The sequence below is a fragment of the Ptychodera flava genome, chromosome 12 (assembly GCF_041260155.1).
Source record: "Ptychodera flava strain L36383 chromosome 12, AS_Pfla_20210202, whole genome shotgun sequence".
NCBI classification, from domain to species: Eukaryota; Metazoa; Hemichordata; class Enteropneusta; family Ptychoderidae; genus Ptychodera; species Ptychodera flava.
The window spans coordinates 22,261,831-22,288,339 of NC_091939.1; the positions used below are offsets into that span (position 1 = coordinate 22,261,831).

General features: G+C 38.7%; 1 protein-coding gene across 1 annotated transcript; it reads right to left on the bottom strand.

The window, feature by feature from the left end:
• Nucleotides 1-179: 179 nt before the first annotated feature.
• LOC139145399 (solute carrier family 15 member 4-like) lies at nt 180-24,972 on the bottom strand. Its single transcript, XM_070716542.1, has 6 exons — nt 24,234-24,972; nt 9,249-9,544; nt 8,340-8,505; nt 7,723-7,842; nt 6,475-6,808; nt 180-5,005 (listed from the first exon to the last, which is right to left on the bottom strand). The coding sequence occupies exons 1-6, from the start codon at nt 24,807-24,809 to the stop codon at nt 4,644-4,646; spliced, it is 1,854 nt and encodes a 617-aa protein (XP_070572643.1). The 5' UTR covers nt 24,810-24,972; the 3' UTR covers nt 180-4,643.
• Nucleotides 24,973-26,509: the final 1,537 nt, after the last annotated feature.

The window sequence follows — 26,509 nt, forward strand, 5'->3', positions numbered from 1 at the left end:
ATTCTTTTCTGATAATGAGATAAACTTTTCCCCTGATATGCCATTTGACTATTAATTGCATTGGATATTAGGTCCCTATATATACATACTGAACAACTGTATTTCCGAAAAATACATCCATTTTTCTCAAACAGTCCTAGTAGTGAGATTAATAGGATGATGAGACTACAAGACACCAATGAAGTTCTTTAAGACAATTTTATTTCTTCTTTGTGAAAGTGACTTTTATACAAAAATTCTTTTATTTTTACAAAAACAAATTTTACAGGATCCATCCATCCATTCAAATGAAGAAATTGTAGCAGCAGTCAGATGGGTCACAAAAATTAAAATAACCTCTGAAAAATATTGAATTATGCCTAAAAAAACTGTATGTTAAGATGGCAAGGATACAGAATGAAGTTTTGCTATTAGTATTATTTCTAGAAATATTTTATCCTGTGAAATCAAATTGTTTTCATATGCAGATTTGTTTTCTGATTTTCAAACAACTACTGGCGTTATTGACTTTGAATCTATCTGAAGTTCATCTTCACTGTTTGAAGGCTGATTGTAGGTAGTTGATTTTGTAGTGGCCATGAACTTTCTTGACCCACTCTTTTAAACTTTACACAGTTGAAACAGGTTTTGTATAAAAAAAATTACAGTAATTTAAGGTAAATCTGTCATCAGATCATCTGGGTAATCTGAACCTGAGGCCGGCAAAAGTGATGGGAATACACTGACATACTCGTAAATATATAAGAAAATTACGTAAATATTTGTGTTGGAAGTTTTTACAATGCTAACCATTTTTGTGAAGAGTGAAAAAATCTTTTAAAAAAGTTGATATACTCTGTGAAGACAAATATTACATCATAGATTATCATTATGAAAATAATTGAAACAGGAGTGAAAAAATTAAAAACATTTGCTTGTAAAAGTGCATACACCACCAGGCTACAGAAAATCAGTTCTATAATGGGGGTGGATGGACCTAGATATATGGACACAGGTGTAAAGTGTTAGGCACCTTTGAATTTCTAGAGTGCCAGAAAGAGTCATTTGTGGATGAAAGATGCATCAAGTTCTTCTTATGTTGGTAAAATCCCGGCAGTCTGTTCTGTGATAAAAATAGGGCATTGGCAGTTGCCGGTTTATCTTCCCATAGCCCCTATAGTCTCACATGTGTGCCATGACCCAGTATTTCTGAGATGTGATTTTAATGGTGAAGAGTTAATTTCATAACATATGACACTTTTCATCACCCGAGTGTCACATGTGTGTAATGACTTGATATTTCTGAGATTTCAATGGCGAAAAGTTAATTTGCATAACATGTGACACTGTTTTACCCAATGAGAGATTACAATGGATCATTTATATGCGGGAGTATATATAGCTTTCACGGTCTATGACAAGCACAACACAACTATTCTTTCATCCGACTTAAAATGATAATCAGATGTCTATTAGTGAAGCTTCTGATGGTTTTGGAGCCTACAGCATTGAAAATTCAAATCTCCATTATAGTAAAAGGGTAATCAGTATGTGTTACATATGCATCTGTTTCTGTTTTTCTAGGACAGGTGTTATGGACGCATGGTTACGTCTGAGAGCATGTACATATGTACATACAGATAAGCAAGCATCCTGTTACCTGAATCCATATACATTTTCATATACATTATATTACACATCACAAAATGAAACCTTTGGGTGACAAATTTCCTGCTATGAGTATCTACACTTTTTATTCTGGCCCATATATAAAAACAGAAAGAAGTTTTGATATTAATTACTGAAAATGTGGGGCTCAATAGTAAGTATTATGTAAAAATATTTAAAAAATGCTATTGTTACATATTCCACGGAAAATACTCTAAAAGTGGTATGAAAGTGCTTATGTTGGACTGCTTCATTATAATTATGATCAATCATGACGCTAATGGCCGAGAGGAAAATGTCGAACAAAATAACGTTTTTATACCATGTGAGAATGACCCAAATGAACCAACATTGTGACTACACTGTTCAAATCGACAACGAATATTCTTATATTGCGCAGGTAAAAAGTGCAATAGGTGTTCTCATTGTTGCTGAATATTAGGCTCAGTGGAGTGAGTTGTCCAAGAGAAGGAAATTGGTGAATCTGCGCTTTGCATCGCTTTTTTTGGATGGAGTATCAAGTTACATACAGTGTGTGGGGTTACTTGGCTAGCTGCCAAAAAGCATGCACTTTCCTTTCTAATTAGGGGATACAACAGACACTGATGCCACGAGAAAAATGTGATTTGAGTTCCTTCTTCTATTTTTATGCTCCGTTCTTGAAAGTCACAATTCTGCACTCAATGGTGACTGTAGCTTCAATTTAGCTGGCAGTTATCATAACTCGATGGGGTTAAAGTTCAAATCGCTAAACATCATTCAATTTCCTTACCAATATCATCATACAGAGCTTTGTAAATGGAGCACAAGGTTCCAGGTTCTGAGATTGTCCTAAACAATCAATTTTCAAAGTATAGAGTTCAGAGGTCAATATCAATGACTCAGAAGCACACGAGTTGCCATCTCTTTGAATATATTAATCCAAACTTGCAATAAGTCTAGTATCAACACATCCAATATGACTCTCACGCTCCTGTGTTGGGGTTCAAAACTAACATACAGACACTAGACTTCCTTGTAATCTGAATCTTAATATGAAATACACTTTAATGTAGAGTGGTTTTTTCAGCGCCCAATCACACAGAGATAAGTGATTGCTGTGGGCAATACAACTGTTATTCTTATTAGTACATGTAGCTGAGCAACCAAATTCTGCAGAGTGTTGTAAATACATACATGTACTACCTGGCATTACAAAACAAATTTAGAAATACCTGATTGCTTTTTCTCTGAAGTGAACAGTGTCTGAATACGCGCTGAAGTACAACTGTTATGGACTTATTGCTGTAATTTTTGGATGTAACTCATTTGACACAAAAATGTATGAACTGTGATAAATGCTTTGAATTTTTTCTAAATGTTGTCATGGAAACTGCATGATTTGGCTGTATCATGTCAGGATGTGTATACTGTTGCGAGGCACCTGATCAATGAAAACAGGGAAGATTAGCATCGCCGAGAGTTTGCCAGTTTTTTGGAAGAAGACAACTTTTTAGTGACACCATTCCAGTACTTGATGTGCTATACCGGCCTGAAATGAGAGAATTGCCTGGTGCCCTTTTATTACTAGCAACTATGTAGAAATTGCTTTTTATGCCGTTGACTTTTAACAACCCCTAGTAGAAGAATTGGATTTCCAGCATGTTATGCTTTTGGTTTGCTAAAGACTGTCAGTTTGCTACTGTTTATTACGTGCATTGAAATGGTCACGGATATTTTTTTCCCATCTTGTTTTGTTGCTGCAGCTTCTGGTGGGGATTCCTTACTGTGCATTTTTCAATGGTTGTCACAGTAAGATGCACCTTGGGATAAGTATTCTGACTCCCAAACTTTGCTTATTGAATTTCAACTGTCACTAAATATTGGATAATTTGTTCCTGCAGTTACAAATTTCGTACGGTGATTTTCATTCTTGATTATGAAGAGATGATTTAAAGTTTGAGCAAAAACTGTAAAGTGTTGAGGTGCATGCTACCTAAACCTCATTTCAAGAGGGTACTGCCTCACATTTTGGACAAATACTGCTTTTTGCATAGTAATATATAGAGACAGTTCATCTCATGCAAGATCAATGTTTTTTGCATTCCTTTTCCAGCAGTGATGAACTTCCTTCACCCAACATTTGTGAATGGTGAATTCACCTTCCAAGCTTCACCACTACGAAAAGTTTTTGTCGATGAGTGGATATCTGTCGAAGATTTTGAAACCCTGAAGTACTGCAGCATACACCAAAATGTACTAAAATGAAAATCAAGAATTATTAACCCTTTGAGTGCTGGAATTTTTCCCGCCAAAATTTTAGTGCAACATTTTACCAATTTTTTATGTATTTTCCTGTAAGTGTTTTGATCTTTTTGGGCCAAATGGATATTACATTTCATTGACTACAGTTTTTTATCAAAATTTTGGCAAAAAATCAGAAAAATGTTAACTGGGGTGTATTTCAAAAAGTTGACAAGAACTGACTTTGGCACTCAAAGGGTTAATACTTGTTCTTCCCTGTGAGTTGCATTCTAAATATACATGTACTATAGTTCTCCGTACTTTTAATATGGCATCACCTGTCATTAAATAAACTGATTTTTCTCTGGTTTTTGTGACAGTTCACCATTCCCGATATATGATGGACATAATCCGGTTGTTATAAGTGCTATTTCCTGTGTTTAGGCATGGTGGTTAATGACACAAACAAATACAAAAAAAAATTGGACAATGCAGAGTCGTAAACTTCAGGCTGTCCTCCCTGTTAGTCTTAGTAGTCCGTATATAACTGACATGATTTGTCCAGTCGCAAGGTAAATGTGAAATGTTTGGCAGGGATGCCATTGCGGTTACCTTGGTTTTTGGTAACATATAAGATTCGATTTGGTGACCTTTGTGGTTTTAGTAACCATTGTCATTCGATAAGAATTCCTGAGTCCATGTTGGCTGGCTCACGACAAGCAAGGAAATGAAAGCTCCATCCCACACTGTTGTTAGATCTGTGTCTCCGCTTTCTACTCAAAGGAGCTGATGCTTCCTCTCTGCACGTGTCTGGAAGGTGAACCCTCCATGTAGCCGTTCATTGTGCCGTTTTTGACGTGCAAGTTCTTATCCGTCCTCTCGTATTTCCTGGTGAGTAACACGAACACTAGGAGTGTGACGAACTGTATGCCACCAAGGAGGAAGAAGTAGTACTCAAGGTGGCTGTTGTTGATGTTTCCTGCGTCTGTTTTCTGCATCCAGTTGATGTGAGGCAGGGAGACGATGAAGAGGAGACCCGATCCAAAGAGGGATCCAATGCCACTGGATAGACAGAAGAGTCCCATGATAAGACCCTGCATTGATTTGGGAGCTTGGGAGTAGGCAAACTCCAATCCTACATTGCAAAAAAAAATACACACACAAAATGTTCAGAGGAACTTACATACATGTAATATGTTAAATGTAGCATAATCTGCATTGTCGCTTCAAAGGTAGGTGTACAACTTTTCAGGCAGCAATTGTGTTTTTTCAACCTGTCAGTTTTTTCCTTAAAGTGGCACTATTGTCTTCTTGTAAGTTTTTATACATCTTCTTTAGATGCCAACGGCCAATATTTTATTTATTTTCTGATCTTGAAATCTTGGAAATAAAAAAGAGTAGTTGGTTCAGGGTGCAATACTTAGAAGTAAACATTTCATAATTGTTTCTGATTATGAGCAAATGTACTCTGAAGGCAAGTTGTTGTTCTGACTGATGCTCTTCTAGGGAGTCTGTACTGATTGCTGATTGATGCTATTGATCATTCTAGGGAGTCTGTACTGATTAGTGCTATTCTAGGAAGTCTGTACTGATTGATGCTATTCTAGGGAGTCTGTACTGATTGATGCTATTCTAGGGAGTCTGTACTGATTGATGCTATTCTAGGGAGTCTGTACTGATTGATGCTATTCTAGGGAGTCTGTACTGACTGATGCTATTCTTGGAAGTCTGAACTTACTGCTGATAGATGCCATTCTAGGGAGTCTGTACTGATTAGTGCAATTCTACGGAGTCTGAACTGACTGCTGATAGATGCCATTCTAGGGAGTCTGTACTGATTAGTGCAATTCTACGGAGTCTATACTGATTGATGCTATTCTGGGGAGTCTGAACTGACTGCTGATAGCTGCCATTCTAGGGAGTCTGTACTGATTAGAGCAATTCTAGGGAGTCTGTACTGATTGATGCTATTCTAGGGGTCTGTACTGATTGATGCTATTCTAGGGAGTCTGTACTGACTGATGCTATTCTAGGGAGTCTGTATCGATTGCTGATTGATGCTATTGATAATTCTAGGGAGTTTGTACTGATTGATGCTATTCTAGGATATCAACAAGGACCTCTACACTGCCTTGGAGCAGGCTAACTGGGCCTACAATGTGTTGGTACTCTCTAATCGAGCTGACAATAGTTCAGAGACAAATGTTGGATCTTTGGAACCAACATTCAGCAGGCAATGGCATGGCAGTGAGGCACCTACCATATATATCAAGAAAAGATACCTTCAAATTCCTTAGTCACTGCAAATTTGCATAATGTCCATACATGGGTAAAAGGGTCATGTCAGCCATGTTTACCTATGTAACATAAGTAGTGCCGTATACTTTTCATAATACATGTTCTTACATGTATGCAATAACTGTGAAAATCGCTGATTGGATACTTAAAAGGCCAATTGTTGAATTCCCTGATTTCTCTACACATGGTATTGTCTTATCTGGAATGGACCGTACTGTAGTTGTTAGAGGGTTTAAACATGCAAATACCTCCAAAGGAAGATCCATTAGATCTACTATTTATCAATGCCACTTAAAAAAATCTCACCTGCCACACTGGCAAAGACTTCACTTATCCCTATGAGGGTATATTGAGGAATTTGCCAGAATATCCACATGTTTGCACCGTAGTATGTAGTATCACTGATAGTCTGAGGCCATTCCCCGCAAGTCACGTCTTCGTAGCATGATCTCCGCTGCTGCTCCAGTATTCCGGCACTGGCCATGGCCATGGTGCTGAACACCATGCCAATGGCGATGCGCTTCAACATGGAGAGGTGGCAGCCGCGACGGTCCAGGCACGGATACACCAGACGATCCATGATCGGAATCAAGACAAGGAGAAGCAGAACGTCGAAAAGCATCAGCCAGGATGCCGGAACCTGCCAAATACAATAAGAATCAAGTTGCTAGTTCTCACATGCTACTTATTGTAATCTTTGATATGTCAGACAATGACTTAATTTCAATAAAGCAACTGATCTCCCTTGCTGTTCAGAGTGCATCATTTGAAAGCGTTGTTTGTGCTGACCTGGCGGTGGTGTTTTGACTACATCTGACCTGCTCCTAGACAGTGTTTCAACTTTCGTAGAGTTGATTTCTTTGTGATCGACTGATATTACTGCTAGACGACAGTTACACCTGACAAGTGTTGACAACTCCTCAATTTAGATGCTGTGTCTAGTTACCATATTGCCAACGATTCAACTCAAACCACTGTATTGATGTGAAACACTGGTGCCATAGAAGCATAAGTTATGGGGCGTACAATATAATTTTGTGTGTCTGATAGTTTCTGGGCATTATCCTCAGGATACCAAGTCTCATGACTGTTTCATGACTTTTTTCATGACAGCTTTTGAGTGGCATGCTCCAGATGTATGTTATTGTCGTGACCGGTACCATTCTATGAAGGCAATGAGAAGCACAACGCTACTACGTTGTGTGCCTTGGTGTGTGCTCACTGGGTGTAATACACCTCAGTATTTCATCTCTCACATTAGAAGAGTGTCAGAGCAACAGTTACGATCGTTGGATTCCAAACAAAGCAAGACTGTCAAAAGGAAAACTTCTCAAAAACAGTGGCCAGCTGTTTATAAATTCTACGGGAGCCACACAAAATCACAAAGTAAACTATTAATTGTATTTAAATACTATATTTAAGAGATGTGAAAAAGGCAATGCGACTTTACAGTATGGCTCAGCATAGAGAAAAGACTTCGTATTCACAATATCACTCAAAAAGTATGTTTGCTGTTGTGGATTTGAGGAAGATTTTGAGCAAATTTCACCATACCTGGAAGCCCTTCTCATAAGGAACTGCTGTTTGATACCCTGTCCCATTCAGCGCTGTGGAGTTTTGAGCATTGGGAGAGATTTTCATGTGCAGGCCCTGGATCAGGAATGTTGTCATCATCTGGAAGCAAAAGGAGAGTGTCGTTATATAGATCTTCTACAAAGAAATAAAAGCAGTCATCGTACTCTATAAATGTAAGTGTGCAGATCTCAACTCAATTGTTGGTGTTGGTCACAACGACTGTCAACGTTGGTTTGGTCCAAACCCATTGTTTTCAATGGTCAGCGGAGAATTAGCCTAGTCCCTAGACCAAGTATTTTTGCCTTCAGTGATTTTTGGACTTCGCCCATACTCCGTCCAGCTGCATGGTCGATGATAGAGCAAAACTTCTGACTTAAATGTGAATATGGTCTCCAACAGAGAACATGGTGTTTCTGTTAAAATGGTCCCTTCATGATTGGCCTATAATTAAATGGGTGTTGCTCATTAATATTCATTTATAGCAAAATTATGGCACACGTTCTCTGGCTTGCTTTTCTCACAGTAATTACTCCATAGCTACATCCCAAACAAGTCACATGAGGTGGGGGGGGGGGGGGGAGTGAAGATCATTTTACCTGGAAGTAGACCATCCAATAAGGTATGAGTGCAAGGAAGACTGGAATAACTTTACTCAGGGACTTGACATCTTCAACACTGCTTTCATGGAAACATCCTCCGTACCTAATCTTGGCCATATCCAAGAAACCAGGTGGTGGAGTCACATCGAAAGGATGTTCACCCCTGAAAGAAGGAAAAAAATAATGTAAATAAATAACAAATAAACAAACAAATAAACAGTAATTACCTACATGTAATTTGGTGTGTCAATTACTCATATGTCTGCTGTACTGTAACAATGTTTTTCTCTTGTTGGACCTGCTATGGAGCATTTCTAATGCACACAGCAGATACACTGGTGATATGCGTACAAGTACTCTATTATTTGGAGTTATATTTCAAATAACAAATTGAAAACAGTTGAAGGCAAGTGTAATGTGAATGAAAATGCAGTAAAGACCGTCTCTTATACATGTAGCTTAAAAGGTTCAATTCCTGGTTCCACTCATACAAAATTCTGTCATCCTATCCTGGCCTGAACATCCAAGATGGTGAACCCTTCAAGTAAATGCAATACGTCAGGAGCACAACATGGTTGCTCAAAATAGGGCTGTTTGAAAATTGATATCATCGTTCTCTCATTAAGATGAAAAAACAAACATTTGTCGCAAATTTCGATTAACTTTTTTTGAAATTTCGCTGCAAGAATGACAAAAATCAACAGAATATGCAACTACCACTATTACAATGAACACTAGAAAAGATATATTCACGGCTTTGACTAAAAGCTGCAACAACACCTGTGCACAAAACACCAACAAAATTTGTTTGAATTTCTAGAAGCAGTGTCTCTGCAGCTAAATATTTAGCAGCACATGTGCAAACGTGAACAGCCCTGGCCCTACATGAATTCCTACCGCACTTACCGGTCATGCAGGTAGTCCCGCCTGCGTTTTCTGTTCCTGAAAGCGGTGCAGATGATTCTGAAGGTGTTAGTGAGCACACTCCCGGCCGGTTTCTTCACCAGGTAGCAACACCGACCCACTACGAAGACCAGGAAGGCTAAGATGACGGCCACCGCCGGGATGAGAAACCCGATGTAAAAGTTAATGTTCTGTTGGATGTATGCCACAAGGCCCAGGGCTATCAGTGAACCCAGGTTGATAGACCAGTAGTACCAGTTGAAGAAAGCTCTGGTCAATTCTGGACCCTCATGCTTGACCTGTTCAGAAAACCAAAATGAAATTCTGCATATTATGTATATGTTGATTTTGATGTCAAATATTATGCAAATCAATTTGAATACATATGGTTCCAAACAACACCAATAAAACTGATTTGATTTGACAGAAATGTTGAAAAATAGCAGGCATTGTTATTGTTTTGCATGTACAGTAGTATGTATGCAATGTACACGCTCTGTGTTTACTACGGTGTTGTTTTCTATCATACTTTGTTATACACATGTCGTGACTTGATCATCTGATCAAAACATATCTTCTTATAAATGAAAACTTGAATGCCGTTTTACTTTTCTTTCAGAAAGAAGAAGTCATGACCCTGTAGTAATGTAGCTATACAATCCTGTAATCATTTATTTCTGAACAAAGCTTTTGGCTACAAGGGCCAGGAGCTGTTATGTTCAATTATTTTTCACTATTTTGGTTTTTAATTAATGTCAACAAGAGTTTCTTGTATTGACCCTTTAAGTTGAGATTTCTGTGCTAAAGACAACTGGCCTATAAACACGAATCTGTGAAGATTTGTTTTATTCAAATACATGTATATACATGTAGCTTAGAAGGCCATTTTCTTTGGTCTGCTACATGTACATGTTCTTCATGGTTGAATATTGACAGAAAAGTGGAAGTTAAAAAGGGTGAAAAATTGAGACCAAAATAAATTGAAAGTCATCGCGAAATAGTGATGTGAGTTGTCTTCACATCAGCCAGACTTTAATTGAAAAAACATGAATTGTTATAATTTTGGGATCAAAGTGAACGGTATGATTCATGAGACACTGAACAATCAAGAGCAAACTGTTTCCACAAAAGTTTTTTATCTGTTCGTCATCTGGACGTCTAGATAACGCAGTAAAAGCAATGAAGGTAAGGGTGACATCGGATATGAACACGCTTCATCACCATACATATACATGGACAAACAATGCACATTGTAGTGTCATGTATTTTGTAGACTTTGGTATGTGGTTATGAATGTACCTGTGTATGAAGAGATTATGCAATTTCCTTGTGAGTACTGTTACAATGACTGCTGACTGTCTGATAACTGCCAGGACTGTGCGTGCTCACTTTGATTACAAAGGCGGTTAAGCACTACAGCACCAACATCAACATAAATATAAATATGAAGCATCTGTATGAATCTAAAACAATATCATTCATTGCACAACCATCTGTCTGGTCAAGTAATGGTATTTTTCTCTGTCATTTCTGTATTATAATAAAATTCTTTGTTGGAACAATCTACTTGAAGTATCTATTTCAATTTCTCTTAAAGTTTTGTTGATCTATACATTACCTTTATTAAATGTATTTTTCTACTTGTCTGTATTATAACTAGATTATTATTGTGCAAAATAATGGGGTAAATTATCAATGTTTAGTTTTGGCAAAGTGCCATGGAAAGTTCCACTGACGTCAAATGCACTGTGTTATTTATAGCAGAGTGTGTGTTATCGTCCTTATGATGTCAAACTTTGGTAAAAGAGGAACCTTTATATGTACTAGCTTCTGTTATTATTTTAAAATGGGAGGTGAATACGAAATGTACAACAAAGTAACATTTGTCAAAAGGTGTGTGTTTGAAATTTTCAAAGTGGCATCAACCTACATGTAGGCTGTCACAGTGCACAGGTGTGTGGAGCGCAGAATGATAAATGTGAAGTATCTTGTACAGGGGATTAAATTGTCATGAGCAGTGAATTTTGATACACGTTACTTGGTTACTCCTTGTGTGCTGTGTGGCAGTTAAAAAAGCAGGAACATTCAGGAACTTCCAGCTCTGATTTCTTCTTACTCCCGAACTTTTTACGTAAAATGATAAAATGATTGCACGGTTTACGACTGAAGCCTGTTCACACGTATATGAATATCACCATGCTTGCCTGTGTGATGGTATAGAAGCAACCACCTGCCCCTCCTCCTCTAGTTTGACACTTTTCCTGTCACTTGTAAAATTCTAGACACCTGGTATATGATAAATTGGTTAGTAGCCCATATCACCTCTTCTGGCATTGTATCAACATTCCTCGTCATTTATGCTGCGTCAGTCTGTCTACACTTAGATCTGACACAGCACAAATGACACTCACAATGATATGACACAAGAACTAAACCAGGCAATGTTGAGTTTAATAACCTTGAATTATTTATGGGACATGCAGTGGTACACGGCTGACTTCATGAAATTTCAAGAAATTCCTAGATTGGCTCTGATCGACCATTTGTTAGGGCTCATTTTGAAGCTCTGGGAGTAAGCAAGATTTTCACTGTCTAAGGTTTTCAAATATCCAAAATTTTATTTTTTCCCCATAGAGTAAACACAGAGATGGCCGCCATTTTGAATTTCAAATATCAGTAAATATTAGGTAATTTGCTTCTCTGGTACAAAAATTTACACAGTGACCCTTGATTTATATTCTTGCTTTAGCAAGAGAATGGTTGAAAATTTCATTGAGGAGAGTTTGAGCAAAAGTTTAAGTCTTTCACTTTTGAGACGCATACTACCTTAAGGTACTGTAGGATGTGTCTCGGGGACAGACATTCAGACCAAAATTGTTACAATGCTTTTCTCATCTACCACTTGTGTGGGCTGACCTCATTTTAGAGCTTATGGAGTAAACAAATTTTCAATTTCTTATTTTTGTGAAATCAGAGACGTAACTTTGTCCCATAGAGTTAACGCAGGGATGACAGTAATTTTGAATATCAATTTGATAACTTTAATGTTTTGTTTCTCTGGTACCAAAATTTGCAAGGTGACCCGTTTTTATTCTTGATTTTGAAAGAGAATGGTTGAGGAAGTTTCCTTGAGGAAAGTTTGAGCAAACTTTTTAGGTCTTTCACTTTCAAGGTGCATACTATATGTACCGTATGCATATATCTCTACATGCATGTACTTAGTATAATCGATTCACCTTTAACAGCAAAATGACTGATGGATGGGCGTACACAAATCTTGTTTGATACATCTGGGGAATTTCTTTGGCCTTTCACATTCACATCTATGAATGTGAGCTAAAATAAACAACTGAGGAACACGTTTTTACAACTGAATCTCATAAATTTGATCCACTTTCAATGCTACATGTACAGGCTACACGGTAAGTGGGGTTGGTGGTGTCCATGGTGTGGGTGGAATTTACAATGCTAGTAATACTCAGTACTGTGTTGTCATACACCTACGTGTAAATACGTATGTAGCATACAGCATGTGAGTCACTCAGAACTCTTTTCTGTATACTTCCCGGAAGGCTCCGTTGAACAATGGACAATGGGTTTTCACAACATCCGTGGCATGGAGGAATTCACTGTGGTTTCACTACACGTCATGCAAAGTAAACCCGCTCTGCATACAATGTAGTTGCCATGAATTCACAATACAAAATCATGTATAATTTGAGCTTCTTACATGTATAAACTTACAGCATATGAAAGTTTTCTTGCGTATAAAGATTGAATAATAGTGGTGTGTCCATTATTGTGTTGTCTTTACCAAAGAGGACTTTCATTTTACAAATAACTTTACAAATCAACATGTAGGGGATCTAATATTTAACCTTTTGAGCGCCAAAGTCAATTTTTGTCACCTTTACAGAATATACCTCTCTCAAATTTTTTCTGACTTTTGCCAAAATTTTGATAAAGAACTGTTGCCAAGGAAATGCGATTTCCATTTGGTCCAAAATTATCACAAAAATTACAGAAAAAATTCAAAAAGTTTTGTAAAATGTTGCACCAAAATTTTGGTGGGAAAAATTACAGCACTCCTTGGCAAAGGGTTAAAAACCATCTAAAAGACAACTGGATCGTTTTTTGTATAGAAGGCTGGGCCCAGTCTTTTACAGTTGTGCTTTCACTTGTTGCCTACTGATATACATGTAGTATCATCATGTATCATCATGTATTTTGTTTTCATTTCCGACTCTCCAGAACAAATCTGGCGTCACATGCCCTCAAGTGCCAAATATTTCATTTGTCATTGATAAATGCAGTGACGTTTATGCTTTTGATGACACTCACAGCATAAAAAAAGAAACACACAAAGACCATCCAATTGTTACATGTATTTGGATAATGACCTAGAAAGGTCAATTTCCAATTCATAACACACAGTACAGTATCTTCTTTTGTACTCAGATTTTGATAACAATGTCATAACTTTCCTTGAAAAAATTGGTACAAAACCTCTGTTGCTAAATTGAAATACAAACATTATCCTCGGCAAAACATGTTACTTTTTGTTCTCATGACTTATGTACGTAATCTTCGGGGTCAGCTGACAAATATGAACGCATAACAATTAAGGTGCAAAGACAAACATAATATGTGTAGAAGGATACCTCTGTTTATAACCTTCACTTTTGTGACCTTATAATCTGTGTGACCTGCCATTAAGCAGATAATGCGACTAATTTGGTCAGGTGAAGGCTATTAAATCACTGGAATACTGAGGTTGCACAGTTTTTTCAATGCTACAAAAACTTGTCCAAACAGAACTGAAAAAAGAATTTCCTGCTGGAACCCGACAAACTGAAAGTATCCATTTTATATATGTTATAAAGATAGCAATGACATGGATTCATAATTACTGTAACATCGGTGCAGGAATGCCACATGATCAGGATCAATAAATATGTAATTAATATTCTACATGTGTCTAATTCTTCTTTTACATAGTGATTAATTTTGCTAGAAAGGGTTGAGGGCCACTGTTCAAGTTCTTAATTTTGATTTCAATGGAGACGTTATTAATCGCAGGATATGAGTCAGCATTATTTTTGCCACCACTAAAAGCCACACTTATAGTAGATTGATCTCCACAGGGAAGTTAGAAAACGATAAATGGGTATCCCTTTTCCTGCCAAGTCCATATTTCACCATCAGGTTAAAATGGGTAAAATTAATGAAACACAACATATTCCATATGGTGTATTTTAACATAATACTGTACATTTGAAGGCTGTCGAAAACATAAAGACTGTAAACTTGTTTTTTTGACTAAAGATGCTATAACATACCAAGCCAAGCGGGGTGAAAATACGTAATGTTTTGGCTCAATACCGCTTTTACTGACTTGGCTGATGGGAAAGTAATAGTCTAAATACTGTGTGGCAGGAAAAGGGGTATGGATGATAACACATAAATGACCCCAAACACCATATTTACATGAAGGTCATTCAACACCTAAAAAAAGGTAACATTTTGGATAATAATTCCTCTGGATGTGTTTCCATTCATCTATTGTGTTGCTGTCTCCCAAAATTTGTAAAATATTACATTCAAGTCAAATGAAACTGAAAACAGAACACATATGCAGAAGTTGATTAGTGACCACTTGCTTCCGAAGGCTTCTATGTGCTACCTCCACAGTCAGAAAAAAGTGATTCCTGCAGTTGAAAGAGGTCTCACCTAAACTGACAAAAACCATTTGTCACTCAAAAAGCATTTTCCATGATCCTTCTGTGAATAGGAAAACCTTTTGAGTGATGATTTTTTGACTGTGCATTTTTGTATATCTTTCAAATAGACGTTTCAAGTTACAAGTTAACTTTACTTCTTGAGAATTTGTAAAAGTAGGGTTTTGAATTTCCAAAATAAAGCTTACACTTAATTATCCCTGTTATTCATAGTTTCACCACAGAATCGAATTTTGCTGAGTGTGCATTTTTGTGCTCATTACATCTGAAATAGTGGCTGCAGTTTAAAAGAACTCCTAACAGCTGGTCGGACTTCATCTCCAGCGATTTTCAAAGACTTTGTTTTCCAATAATCAAAAATGAACCCATTTGAACTTGACTTTATTCCTGAGGGACTGCCTAAATTATCTTTCATAAATTTGGTAAAGAGAATATATTTCTTGTGCTTAAATTGATTTCTACACGACCATTCTTTTACTGTTTGTCTACTGGTATCAATACTCCCCATGCTTTTGGTATTAGAACAAGAAACTGTACTTGACATAAACAACAATAAAAGAGAGAAAAATATCATCAAAATCACAGCTAACTGGCCTGAAAATTTATTGCAAATAGGGTAATTGTGAACTGTTATCAGTCTTGAGAAAAAGGATTACAAAGGGTGCAAAAGACTTCCACTGTAAAAACAGAACTTTTTTAAAACTTCAGAAGAGTGAAAAAGTCCACAGTGGCAATGCTGATGACACACCTACAAGCCATACTATATGCATGTATTATAGCGCAAACATGGGACTATGTGCCCGAGGGTAGGTGACCATTTGCCCGACATAAGGAGGGCAAATGGTCTCCTGCCCCAAGGGTACATAGTCTCTTGTTTGGGCTATAATGTTTTTATTACATGCCTCTCTTACACAGGTTTCACTCAAAAATATTTAGATTTATTGGCAAATGATAATCAAATGCTTCAAGTCCATCTTAGATGAAAATCCGTTAAAAATGGAATGATTTTTATCATCGAATGGCACATTGATATATTTAAACTACTGATAGGCGGTTTATCATTTTTTCCACAAAATTTTCCTAACCTCAGATTTCCTATGCAAAACATGAAATTTCAACATTTTTACATCAAAACGTTGTCAAGTTGAAAATACTTCCGGTTCACTTCAGTCCAATGATGACCATGCCGTCCCGCGACGTCATCGACGAGTTACCATTGAATCCTAAGGAGCGTATGACGTTCGATATACGAGGCATGTAATAATCTGGATATTAGCTTTGTGTGATTAACAGAGTGCATGTTTATGACACCAGAAGTGACAGTACTAATCAGGCCAAGGAGAGCTACATGTACAGGTGTGTGAAAATAAGCTAAAAGGGGACTTTGCTTAGACACTTTTATTAAATGGAAGTTCAAGGCCATGTACACCTTTTACAAGGCAGGGTTTGCTCTGGCTACTCAAGCTGATTAGCCTTTTTGGCTAATACAGTGTGAACACAAGTAGCCAGATTTTTCTCTTGAGAGGGGAGGTCAATGGTCACACACATTCATCTCGAAGGGTCAAAGGTGATATTATTAAATACTCAAGAGTAATGATAACCAAATATTTCAGTTCTGCCACTTTCTCATCATCATATGTATCCTCAGTGCTGCTTTAATAGTTCAATAAAAAGAATGCTTTGTATCAAAACTCATGCATGACTATTGAACACCACTTGAACTTTCAAACGTCATCCAAAGAAATTGTGAAGTACAAAAAAATACAGAAAAGAGTAACATCCTCAAGATCTTCATGAACGTGGCATGGCATGCCATGATCACACTGATATTGATACACGTCCGTGCATGGCCAAAAGACAGCAAAACTCGGTAACAATTTCCAAGCTAAGTAAACAGTGTTTTACAAAGCTGTTTTAAATCAAACTGGTTTGCACAATCCCTCGATATAGAAGTGACATTTTGGTGACATTTCAGCTTGAATCATACCTTGAGATAAAATATAAACGTGAAACAAAGACATCATGTGTGCTGCCATTCACGTTCAAGAGCATGGTGTGAACCCGTGAACTGGCATGTGCATTGGCTGCACGTAAAAGCAACTCTACTTTCCAAGATCAAACGGTCCGTGTCTTGTTAAAACAACAGCATAGCAGTGAAAATTGTAATGGTCACCGGTAAAACCGCTCTTCACAGATGAAAGGATGATCGCTGAAAACAACTGAAATTGCATGTTTAGACTTGGACTATGACAACCTCCCGGGGAAACAGGACAGCGTGAACGTGAACAATGGCGGACGTAACTAGAATGGGACTATTCTATTTAGGTAACGGGGGACATTTCGGAGGGGCACAAGTACATGTATTGGGTATACGTGCCATTTTGCTCACGATACTAACACGGGAACTTCGATGTCCCATTAGCTTCTTTTATCTGAAAAGTAATTTTACCAACTTGTATGACCCATTATACTCTGAAAACAGTGGCAGGGCTTATACTTAGATGAGTACGATAGTACTATGGTGGAAGACTTCCCAAGAAGTAAAACAAAAACACCGCAATGCAACAGAACATCGTAGAACAAAGTGACCGAACGTACAAATTTTGAGTCGCCAGTCTGGCGATTGTTCTGACCGTCTGAGTCGCCAATGAGTGAATCAATTCGCCATTTTGCCGTCTGGCGAGCGGTAGCGCGAACACTGCAAGGTTATGAGGTTGCCACTCATGTACAAACAGGACGCAGGATTTGCACAGCACTTGGACTTGGAATATTCACATTGAACTCCCTATGCTGTTTATTGTTCCTGTCTCACAAGGAAGCTAATTGTCCACAGCCCAAGTCACCTGAGATGAGAAAGCAGAAAAACCTTGAACTTTGTTGGGACCCAAGAGAACGGTCAACTGTTCTCAGCTCCTGTTTACTCACAGGGGCTCACAAGTGGCTATATAAGTCAATATTACAGCGTTTTTCTTTCTTTTTCAATGTTACAAATAAACTAGCTGAGCCTGAAGAGCACAACACTTGTGTAGCTGTCTTTTGTGTAGCTTGTATTGGCATGTATAGTGCGCCCTCAATAGGGAGTGTGATCATATGTAAATGCGACCTTTGATTCCATGACCTCTAGCCATGCCTACTTCCCTCTCCATATGGCCGGCCATGCGTACAGACGTCGCTGTGTTTACTGACGTCGATACTGTACTAATTTCCCAAGGGAGGCAGATCCGGCCATATCCGCAGTATGATTGTTATGGTGAATCTCCGAAAACATGAAATCTTGGTAATTTTTTTTGACGGACACGGCCGTTGTTTTGGCACAAGGATCTGGCAATGTCATTAAAGTCTAAAAATGAACCTTCGTGAATGTAGAATGTGAAGAAAATTGGACGCTGTCAGCACCATGTCCGAAGCGACCCATGTGCGCCGTGAAGTACCTGTGCGGGCAACTTGATTATACTTTATAATGAGGACGTAATCTGGTGAGTGACGGCTCGTTCAAGAGTGGTGGGGCGTGCCTTATGCAAGAAATAAACAGGAAATTAACATATTTACAAACACGATGTATTGCACATGGCCCGTACGCGACACAGCCGGCAGATCACCTCAGTGGTACAGCAACAGGTATTAAAGTTTGTATGCCTATTTTGTTCCCATTTTATTGCTGGGAGGTTAAAAAGCCAGTCGAGATTGCGTTATCACCTAACACCATACCGATTGGGGACAGAGCAGAGTAGATCGAAACGCAAACGGGGTGTTATTATAGGAAAGGCGGTGACTTATTTTAAAGCTGAATAAAATGCTGTCTCTGGTTGTGTAAGTCTGTCGATCGAAATATATATTTTGTTTCACAGTTGATTAATCCACGGTCTTTGTGGAGGGACCGTGATTAATCATGGGGGATGGCAGTCTCGATCTCCCCTTTATGGATTGATATTTACTGACTCGTTCCTTCTCATTTTTGTCAATCGATGAAAGCATTTTCGTCTTCCTTATTCAATCTTACTTTGACCGATGTTATATTCTGACCTACAGTGTCATTAGTTTTGACTAACGTGCGAAGACGTTGCCCATGCGCCCGGTTGACGAGATATTTGCAAAACGGTGAAGAAATATTATTTATTATTAGCCGTGTTCACAATAATGACACTGGCTCAAAAAGAAAGAGAAGGACAAGAAAATGTATAACACTGAAATATTTGAACTCGTACGGCCATACTGTATGCATGGGGGCCCGGGAGACATCGATGTCAGTCTTTCCGGACTGTTTACATGTAACTTAGGGATATCAAAGGAGATGAATCAGTTGGTTGAATAAAACAAAAGTTTTCGGACATATTTTATGTCAATGTTGTCAATGTCGGACTTTTGATTCATTTCGATTGAGAAACCAGAATCACCTACAGAGATGTCTGTATTAAACACGGACGCATAATTGGGAATAGTTTGTTGTGCCGCTACTGTCGGTCTCAGTCGTGGTGTCTCTCCCATAAAATTTCGAAGCTATACGCCTACACTTGTGATAGGTATACAATATCGGTTCGATGTGCGAAGATATACAGATTACAAGTTATTTTAGAAGTTCTCAAAACCAGTAAAAATAACGTAGACGTACATCGCATGCTTTCTTACACCGAACGAGCCGTCGGTTTCCATAGCTATTACGTGAAATCCGGCCTCACCGATGTCCCTGTCCCGATTCGGAGAACAACTTTCAAGCTGCGAGTTGAGGTTCAGATGTCTGATTTTTTCATATTCAAAAGACTTATTGATTCACAGAGAACGCCCGTCTTGTTTTTAGCACATGAGGGCAATTGAAAATTCAAAGCCGAATAGCCAGTGGGAAAAAATTCGACCGGACGACTCGCTCTCACACCAGCGATCGCAATGAAAATAAAATCGAAGTCTCTGAAGTCGGTATCATTGCTCCGCCATGTTTACTGTTGGTTGTACGGCCAGTTTAAATTCACATATTTTCTTCACGGTAAAATTCATATAATTGCCATATCGCGAAGTTCCCTGTGCAATATGTCTTATGTCAATATGTCTATTTGGCAGAAAAAGCGTCACGGACATTCGATCGATGGTGATGAACTTTCTCCAGGCCGCTACATGTCACCAGTTACGAACTTTACCGGTTTTCGATACGAAATATGCAATATATTATCAGCATTGTTCACGTTTTGTTTTGAGTCTGATATCGAATATAACATCAAACGCCATTAGACTATCTCATTTGCCTGTCAGGGAGTTACAATATATTCCAAGGGCTGGCACACGATGTCAACTTACGCGTCGTCCGTCGAGCGGCCGGTGGCAGTGTCACAGATCGCTCCGTGTGTAATCGCGGCCACTTTGATTTTATGTGACACCCAGGTGCGTTTGAGGTTTTTTTGTTATCTAATTTGTCGACCTCACAAAATTTCACAGTCCATGCTTTGAAGCAGTCTCAACATGGCAAACATTTCTCGCGTAAATTTCATCCTTGTCGTTCCAAATAATTCGACCACTAAATTATTTCGGCAGTTTTAATTTCCTAATAAATCGACGATTTTGAAATCGTAATTATTTTTTCTGGTCGAATGATCGGGTTTTTACGGTACTTCTCAAACTCTGCTTAAAACAGCAGCAACAGTCAAACACTAGGAAAAGTGCACGGGATTTGATTGAGTCGTGTTGCCCGTTGTGTATGCATAGTATATGCATGGAGGTAGTCCGCTACTACCTCCATGGTACATTATTAACTGAACGGTTTACCCAGTTACAGTCCTTCCACATACTGTGTACCATTAAACCTCTTATCCAATAATGCATATATATGCAGGGCTCAAAGTTAATATTTTCAGCTAGGAGCAATTTGCTCCCAAGTCCAAAATTTAGGAGCAAACCCAAAAAAAATAGGAGCATTTTGAAACCGTTCAAACAATGTGGTACTTATCAAATAAAGGTGAACAGTTGCCATTCATTATTCATCTCGTAGTACTTTTTTCTAAATCTGCGTTTATACATACAATTTGGTAACAGTAACAGTATTTCAAGTCCGTTTTTTTGTCGTGCCGAAACCAATCTCAAAATTCTCGACTTGTCACGTATTTTGCAAGGGATTTTTTAACTTTTTCATCCCATACTTTTGTTTGGCATGTTTTTCCTGTATTTTGTGGCTGCTATCGACTTTCCGACTCGGTTTCTTGCTGTGCTGCGGATCCATTTGTCATGTGTACACGTCACAGACGGAACATCATCGTCATCGAATGATTGACCTGGTACACTGTCCGTGAACAGTATGATCGCTGGTGCTATCAATATCCCTAGTGTTCTGCTGGGGATTTCGTTTTTGTTGTTGTTGCGTCTCCTTTACTGGCAGACCCAGTTTCAACATGATCGACCTTGAGTTTCCTTGCTTTCCAAAATAACGATCTAGTGAGCCCGACATCTTGGACTGAAATATAGGTAGTGTGCACGTGGGGGAAAGTTTTTGCTTGTGATTTATTTCGTTAGTTACTGCTAATTCCTGTGATGGTTATTGGTTCAATAAAATTGATTATGACAGCATTGACATGATACTGATATTTGATTGGGTCGTGATTTAATTTGTGATTAAATTCATCGCATGTCTTGACAGCTGTTTGGCAACATGTAACCTCTCATATAAAAACAAAGTAGCGGTAGAGACGCGCTCGCCTCTGTGTGGCTGGGCGACGTCAAATGTTTATTAAAATCTATTTTTGGCACGTCTGATTTCAGGGTCACGACCCTTGCAAACTCTGTGAAATACGGTGGGAATTATTCCTTGCGTAGAATTAGTCGCAAAATGCGAGTAACCTACATTTTTTTGGCGCAACTTTGTCAAATTGGTCGCAGCGACTAAAATGGTCGCAACTTTGAGCCCTGAATGTTGTTCAGATTAAGCTGCATACGAAATAAAAGTACTTGTAACTTTTATGGTTTTATACATAGAGTGGTTACAATGTAGTGTTGCGTTCACAAATGGGTCGGTGCTGGTATTGTTGGGTGGAGATCTGACCAGGCAATCCCCTTTTCATGTAGCTGTGATATCGCAGCGGCACTTGTGGCGTGTATCGAACGCGCTCGGGTCATTGAGGTCATTGCCACAGTCCCGCTGCGAGCCAACGCATAGGCTTCGTTGGCAGTTTTCTACGAGACCGACCGGTATCGTAGATTTAGCTTGCAAAATAATGAACTACTTTGAATAAATAAACTTGTATCATCTTTATTATTGACTATCTGACACCATGTCTCTGCTACCTCCATGCTGAGACTCATTCTGTACGCCTGCTAACTTTCTTGAAGATAAGAAGAACACGTATTTTCGACCATTTTCCCGTGAGCCGTCGACGGCTTCTACGATGTTTGCTCGATCGCGCGTACAACGCACTGAATACTTTACCGGACTTTCTTGCTCTGCGTTTTTGCCAAGAACAACAGTCGCCAGAGCCGTAACAAACATGTTGCTCCATGCTTGAGGTCGCCGGTAGCCCTGGTGCTTTTTGACTCATTAATGAAGACTCGCCCACTAAATATATGAATATTTATGATGCATTTTAAGTAACCAGGTACTTAGCGGCGCTGATGGTCTTGGCTTGGCGAAGAGCTGCTCCCCTTGGAAATTAGTACAGTAAGCATAGCGAGGACAGGAAGTAGGAATGGCTAGAGGTCACGGAACTAAAGGTCGCATTTACATATGATCACACTCCCTATTGAGGGCGCACTATACATGCCAATACAAGCTACACAAAAGACAGCTACGCAAGTGTTGTGCTCTTCAGGCTCAGCTAGTTTATTTGTAACATTGAAAAAGAAAGAAAAACGCTGTAATATTGATTATATAGCCATTTGTGAGCCCCTGTGGTTTACTGTGTGGTCACTCAAAGACAATGTCATGGAGAGACCGTTTTTGATGTAAAGGCAGCCCTTGCTACAACCACAGTCCCTCTGTAACCACTGTAATACATTTACAAACTCTCTGGATTAACCTTTTTTTCTTGACCTCTGACAGAAGGGGATCTGCTGACTTCATGCATAGATAGCACACTATCATGTTTCATGTAATGACGGACAGTTGTATATTAAAGAGGAGATTGGTTTTCATAGACAAGGCTGGTTGATAATTTGTGTCACAATCCCTTGTCTCTAACTACCAGTAGAAAAAACCTTGCCACTACACTGCAATACATACTAAATAATGGCACTAAAATGCCTCATGGGTACAATTTTAAAAAATGTAGAAAGGTTCATGGAATTTGTGATTATTCATTTCACATTTTGCAGAACCAGAATGATTAACATCGATTAAGAGTTCATAATCACATGGCATGCTACCCTATGGATCGACTACATGTGTGCTTTAACCCTTTGAGTGCCAAAGCCAATTTTTGTCCCCTTTATAAATATACCCCAGTCAGTTTTTTTTACGGATTTTTTGCCAACATTTTGATAAAAAAACTGCAGCCAGTGAAATGTAATATCTGTTTGGTCCAAAATTATCAAAAACAATTACAGAAAAATTCATAAAAATTGGTATAATGTTGCACTAAAATTTTGGTGGGAAAAATTACAGCACACAAAGGGTTAATTTTTTCAGCAACTGCAGTGGTAATTCTCTACATTATTTGCAGGTATTATTTCTCGTCCAAGACCTTCTTTGAAGTACAGATATATTAAAATGAGACTAGGTAGGCTCATGGGGTGCGGTTGCCCAGTGGTAGTGGGCTGGCCATATGGGGAAATTTAGACTATAGTACTAGTGCTGCCAATATAAAAACTGTCGGGTCAAATTGAAATATCATGCATGGAATCAAACAATGTGTACATCTCACTTTTCTGCTTTCCCACAGTGCGTAGTTATTTTTTTTTGCCCCAAGGGATACCCAAAGAACGTTTGCGGGCTTTGGGAACGTGGACGTGTGAGCGTGCGTGTGGGCGCGCCCACGGGCGAGTAGTGACTCACGTTCCGTTTGTCAAGTAAACTGCAACTGGGCTTTTCCGTCAAATTGTCCCTTGGCACATCTGCGATACGTGGCCGCTCAACTCGACCCGTGTAAAGCCCGAAACGCAATCAGGGAAAAATATTTTATTCTCATTGCATCGCTGGTTTTACATCGATGGAGTTGAGCATTGGAAATGACTCGGCAAGAATTTCAGGCACAGTAATACGACGCACAGCGGTAAACTTCACAAGTTTGCGGCCGTTTAGTTTGGAATAATAAACAGCTAAACCTTAGCAGGTATATCTCACCTGGTCAGCCCCAAACGGGGCAAGGTTGGCGCGTATTGATCCAGCGCCTACTGATATGATAAAGAGTGACAGAAATACAGCCCAGGCACAATATTCCTCGAACATTGTCCAAGTCCATTTATTTGATGGTGTAGGCACTTCATCCTGCAAATCATACCAGTCGTGTTCTCCGCACATTTTTGTCAAGAATTCGTCGTTTTCGGGTTCACTCCCATACCCAAGGAAGGGCAGAAATGCTATTCCCACCATGTAAATAATAAAGCTGAGTGCAATCGTTTTGAACCTTCCCAGAGTCGTGTCAGCGAGCCAGCCGCAGAGTACCGACATGACGTACAGTAGTCCCATGAGGAAGAAAAGCGCACTGGCAGCATTTTGCGCCAACCAGTCAAAAGGTCTGTGGTTAAGAAAAAGCACGATGTTGGCAGTAACCCCGTAAAAAGCGACTCTCTCAAGACACTCGGTAACCAGTACCGAAGTGCATGCGAATACTCGTCGTGGTTTTGAGCGGTGGACGAAAACATCGCTCTCCGTGCTCCGTTGCCGCGAAAGGAGAGGTTTTCTCTCAGTTCTGTCCATGGTTGACGGCAGCAGAAATCACAACAATAGATCCTAGCTTCAATAAGCGAAACAGAAGTCGAATTCACAGAAATTTCACCAAAGTTTGGAGACGGTCGACAGCTGACTGTTACGTGGTCGCCATGTTGTTGTGCGTATGTCATGTGATTCATTCAATTCCAATGCATGCTAATGACCTGTGTACTCTACTCGTCTTCTCACATGACAAGCGCGTCATGCATCGCTTTCACATCTCCCCTGGGTTTTTCTGTAGCTGCCTCGTTGAATGGCGCCACCAGAGGTGCATGATTTGGAGCGTACCATACAAAGTGACAAAACTTGTTTTAGGGACGGACCATTAGATCTTGGGAGGGGGGTGGTCAAAAACAGAAAAAAAAAATTTCAGAGCAGAAAGTTAGGAAAAAAAAAATCTTCAAACTAGTTTGCAAAATAAAAAAAAATAAATAAGAAGACAAATGCGTAAAAAAAAAATCTGCAAAAGTCTTGAAAATTTTGAATTTTTTTTATATTTTTCTGACAGGAAGCAGCTTTCTGTATTTTTAGTACACCCTCCACGCAAATTTTAAATTTTATTGTATATATTTAGAGTGACTGTATCCCTTATTATCTTTTCAGGACTTTTGTATTTTGACCACTTGAAAATTATAAAATTATAGAGCCTGTTTTCTACTTGTTTCCTGCGTACAAACCAAGCAGGTACACTAGGTCAAACATTGAAACTATGGTAAGGTTGTCAAGACAGAAAGTTATATTTGCCTTTTAAGATCAAGGTGAACAGATGCAGGCCACATCAGCTTCATTTTTTCGCGGCATTTTATTGCAATGGTGAATGCATGAACGGGTGAACAAGTAGAAACACGTCAATAATGATTAACAACATATCAAGTCATGATGTATTATTTTGCTTTTAAAAAGGCATTTTCAGTTTTTTCTAAAAAGACAGCCTTAAATTCAACAGCAACACATTTTTAACATTCAACCATACACTACGTAGAATGAATGGAATTTGTTGACCTATATATATCAACATCAGAAGATGGGTTGAATTTTGAAGGTTTCTCTGTAGCAAATACTGGATAATTCTGTATGACTAATCGTTTGTGTGTAGCAAATGCTGAATGACAATTATCTGAAGAATTTATCCACCACAAAAAAAGCATTAACAAATCTTAAAGGACTAATGTAGCAAATTGTTAAGAAATTTGACAAGCCCTTTCAGAGAACACTTATTTTTTGACCATAAATGGCATAAATTGCCCTAAAAAGACAAATATTGAAATTTCACCACATCTATACACATCCAATCAATTTGTACATGCTGCTAGCTACAGAGAAATAGATGTTTTGATCAAAAAAGGGCAAAATTTGCCCTAAAAACACAAATATTCAAATTTCACTATATTTTGCAAACAGCTTCTCAGCTTGTCAAATTGTAAATCATGAGATATGCATGATGTTTGGTGGGGTGAATGTAGGCATTTCACCACGCAGTAGAAAGGGAAGCCAGGAAATCAAAGTAGTCAACTTTCAAAACTATAGGAAGCTACTGAGGAGCAAGAAGACCATGTTTCAGAGGAAGATGTGTAATCTGAAAAAAATACTCCCCAAGTGCCACCAAATAACACCATTTTAATCTCTATTTTTCAAAAGCTCAAACGGCAGGAGGGGGGGACACCCCCCTCCTGACCTCCCCCCGCGAC

Coding starts and splice junctions, on each gene's coding strand:
- LOC139145399 (XM_070716542.1), bottom strand. CDS start 24,809: ATGGACAGAACTGAGAGAAAACCTCTCCTTTCGCGGCAACGGAGCACG. Junction 8,506..9,248: donor CGGGACTACCTGCATGACCG/GTAAGTGCGGTA, acceptor TCCTTCTTTCAG/GGGTGAACATCCTTTCGATG. Junction 6,809..7,722: donor CTTATGAGAAGGGCTTCCAG/GTATGGTGAAAT, acceptor TGTATTTGGCAG/GTTCCGGCATCCTGGCTGAT.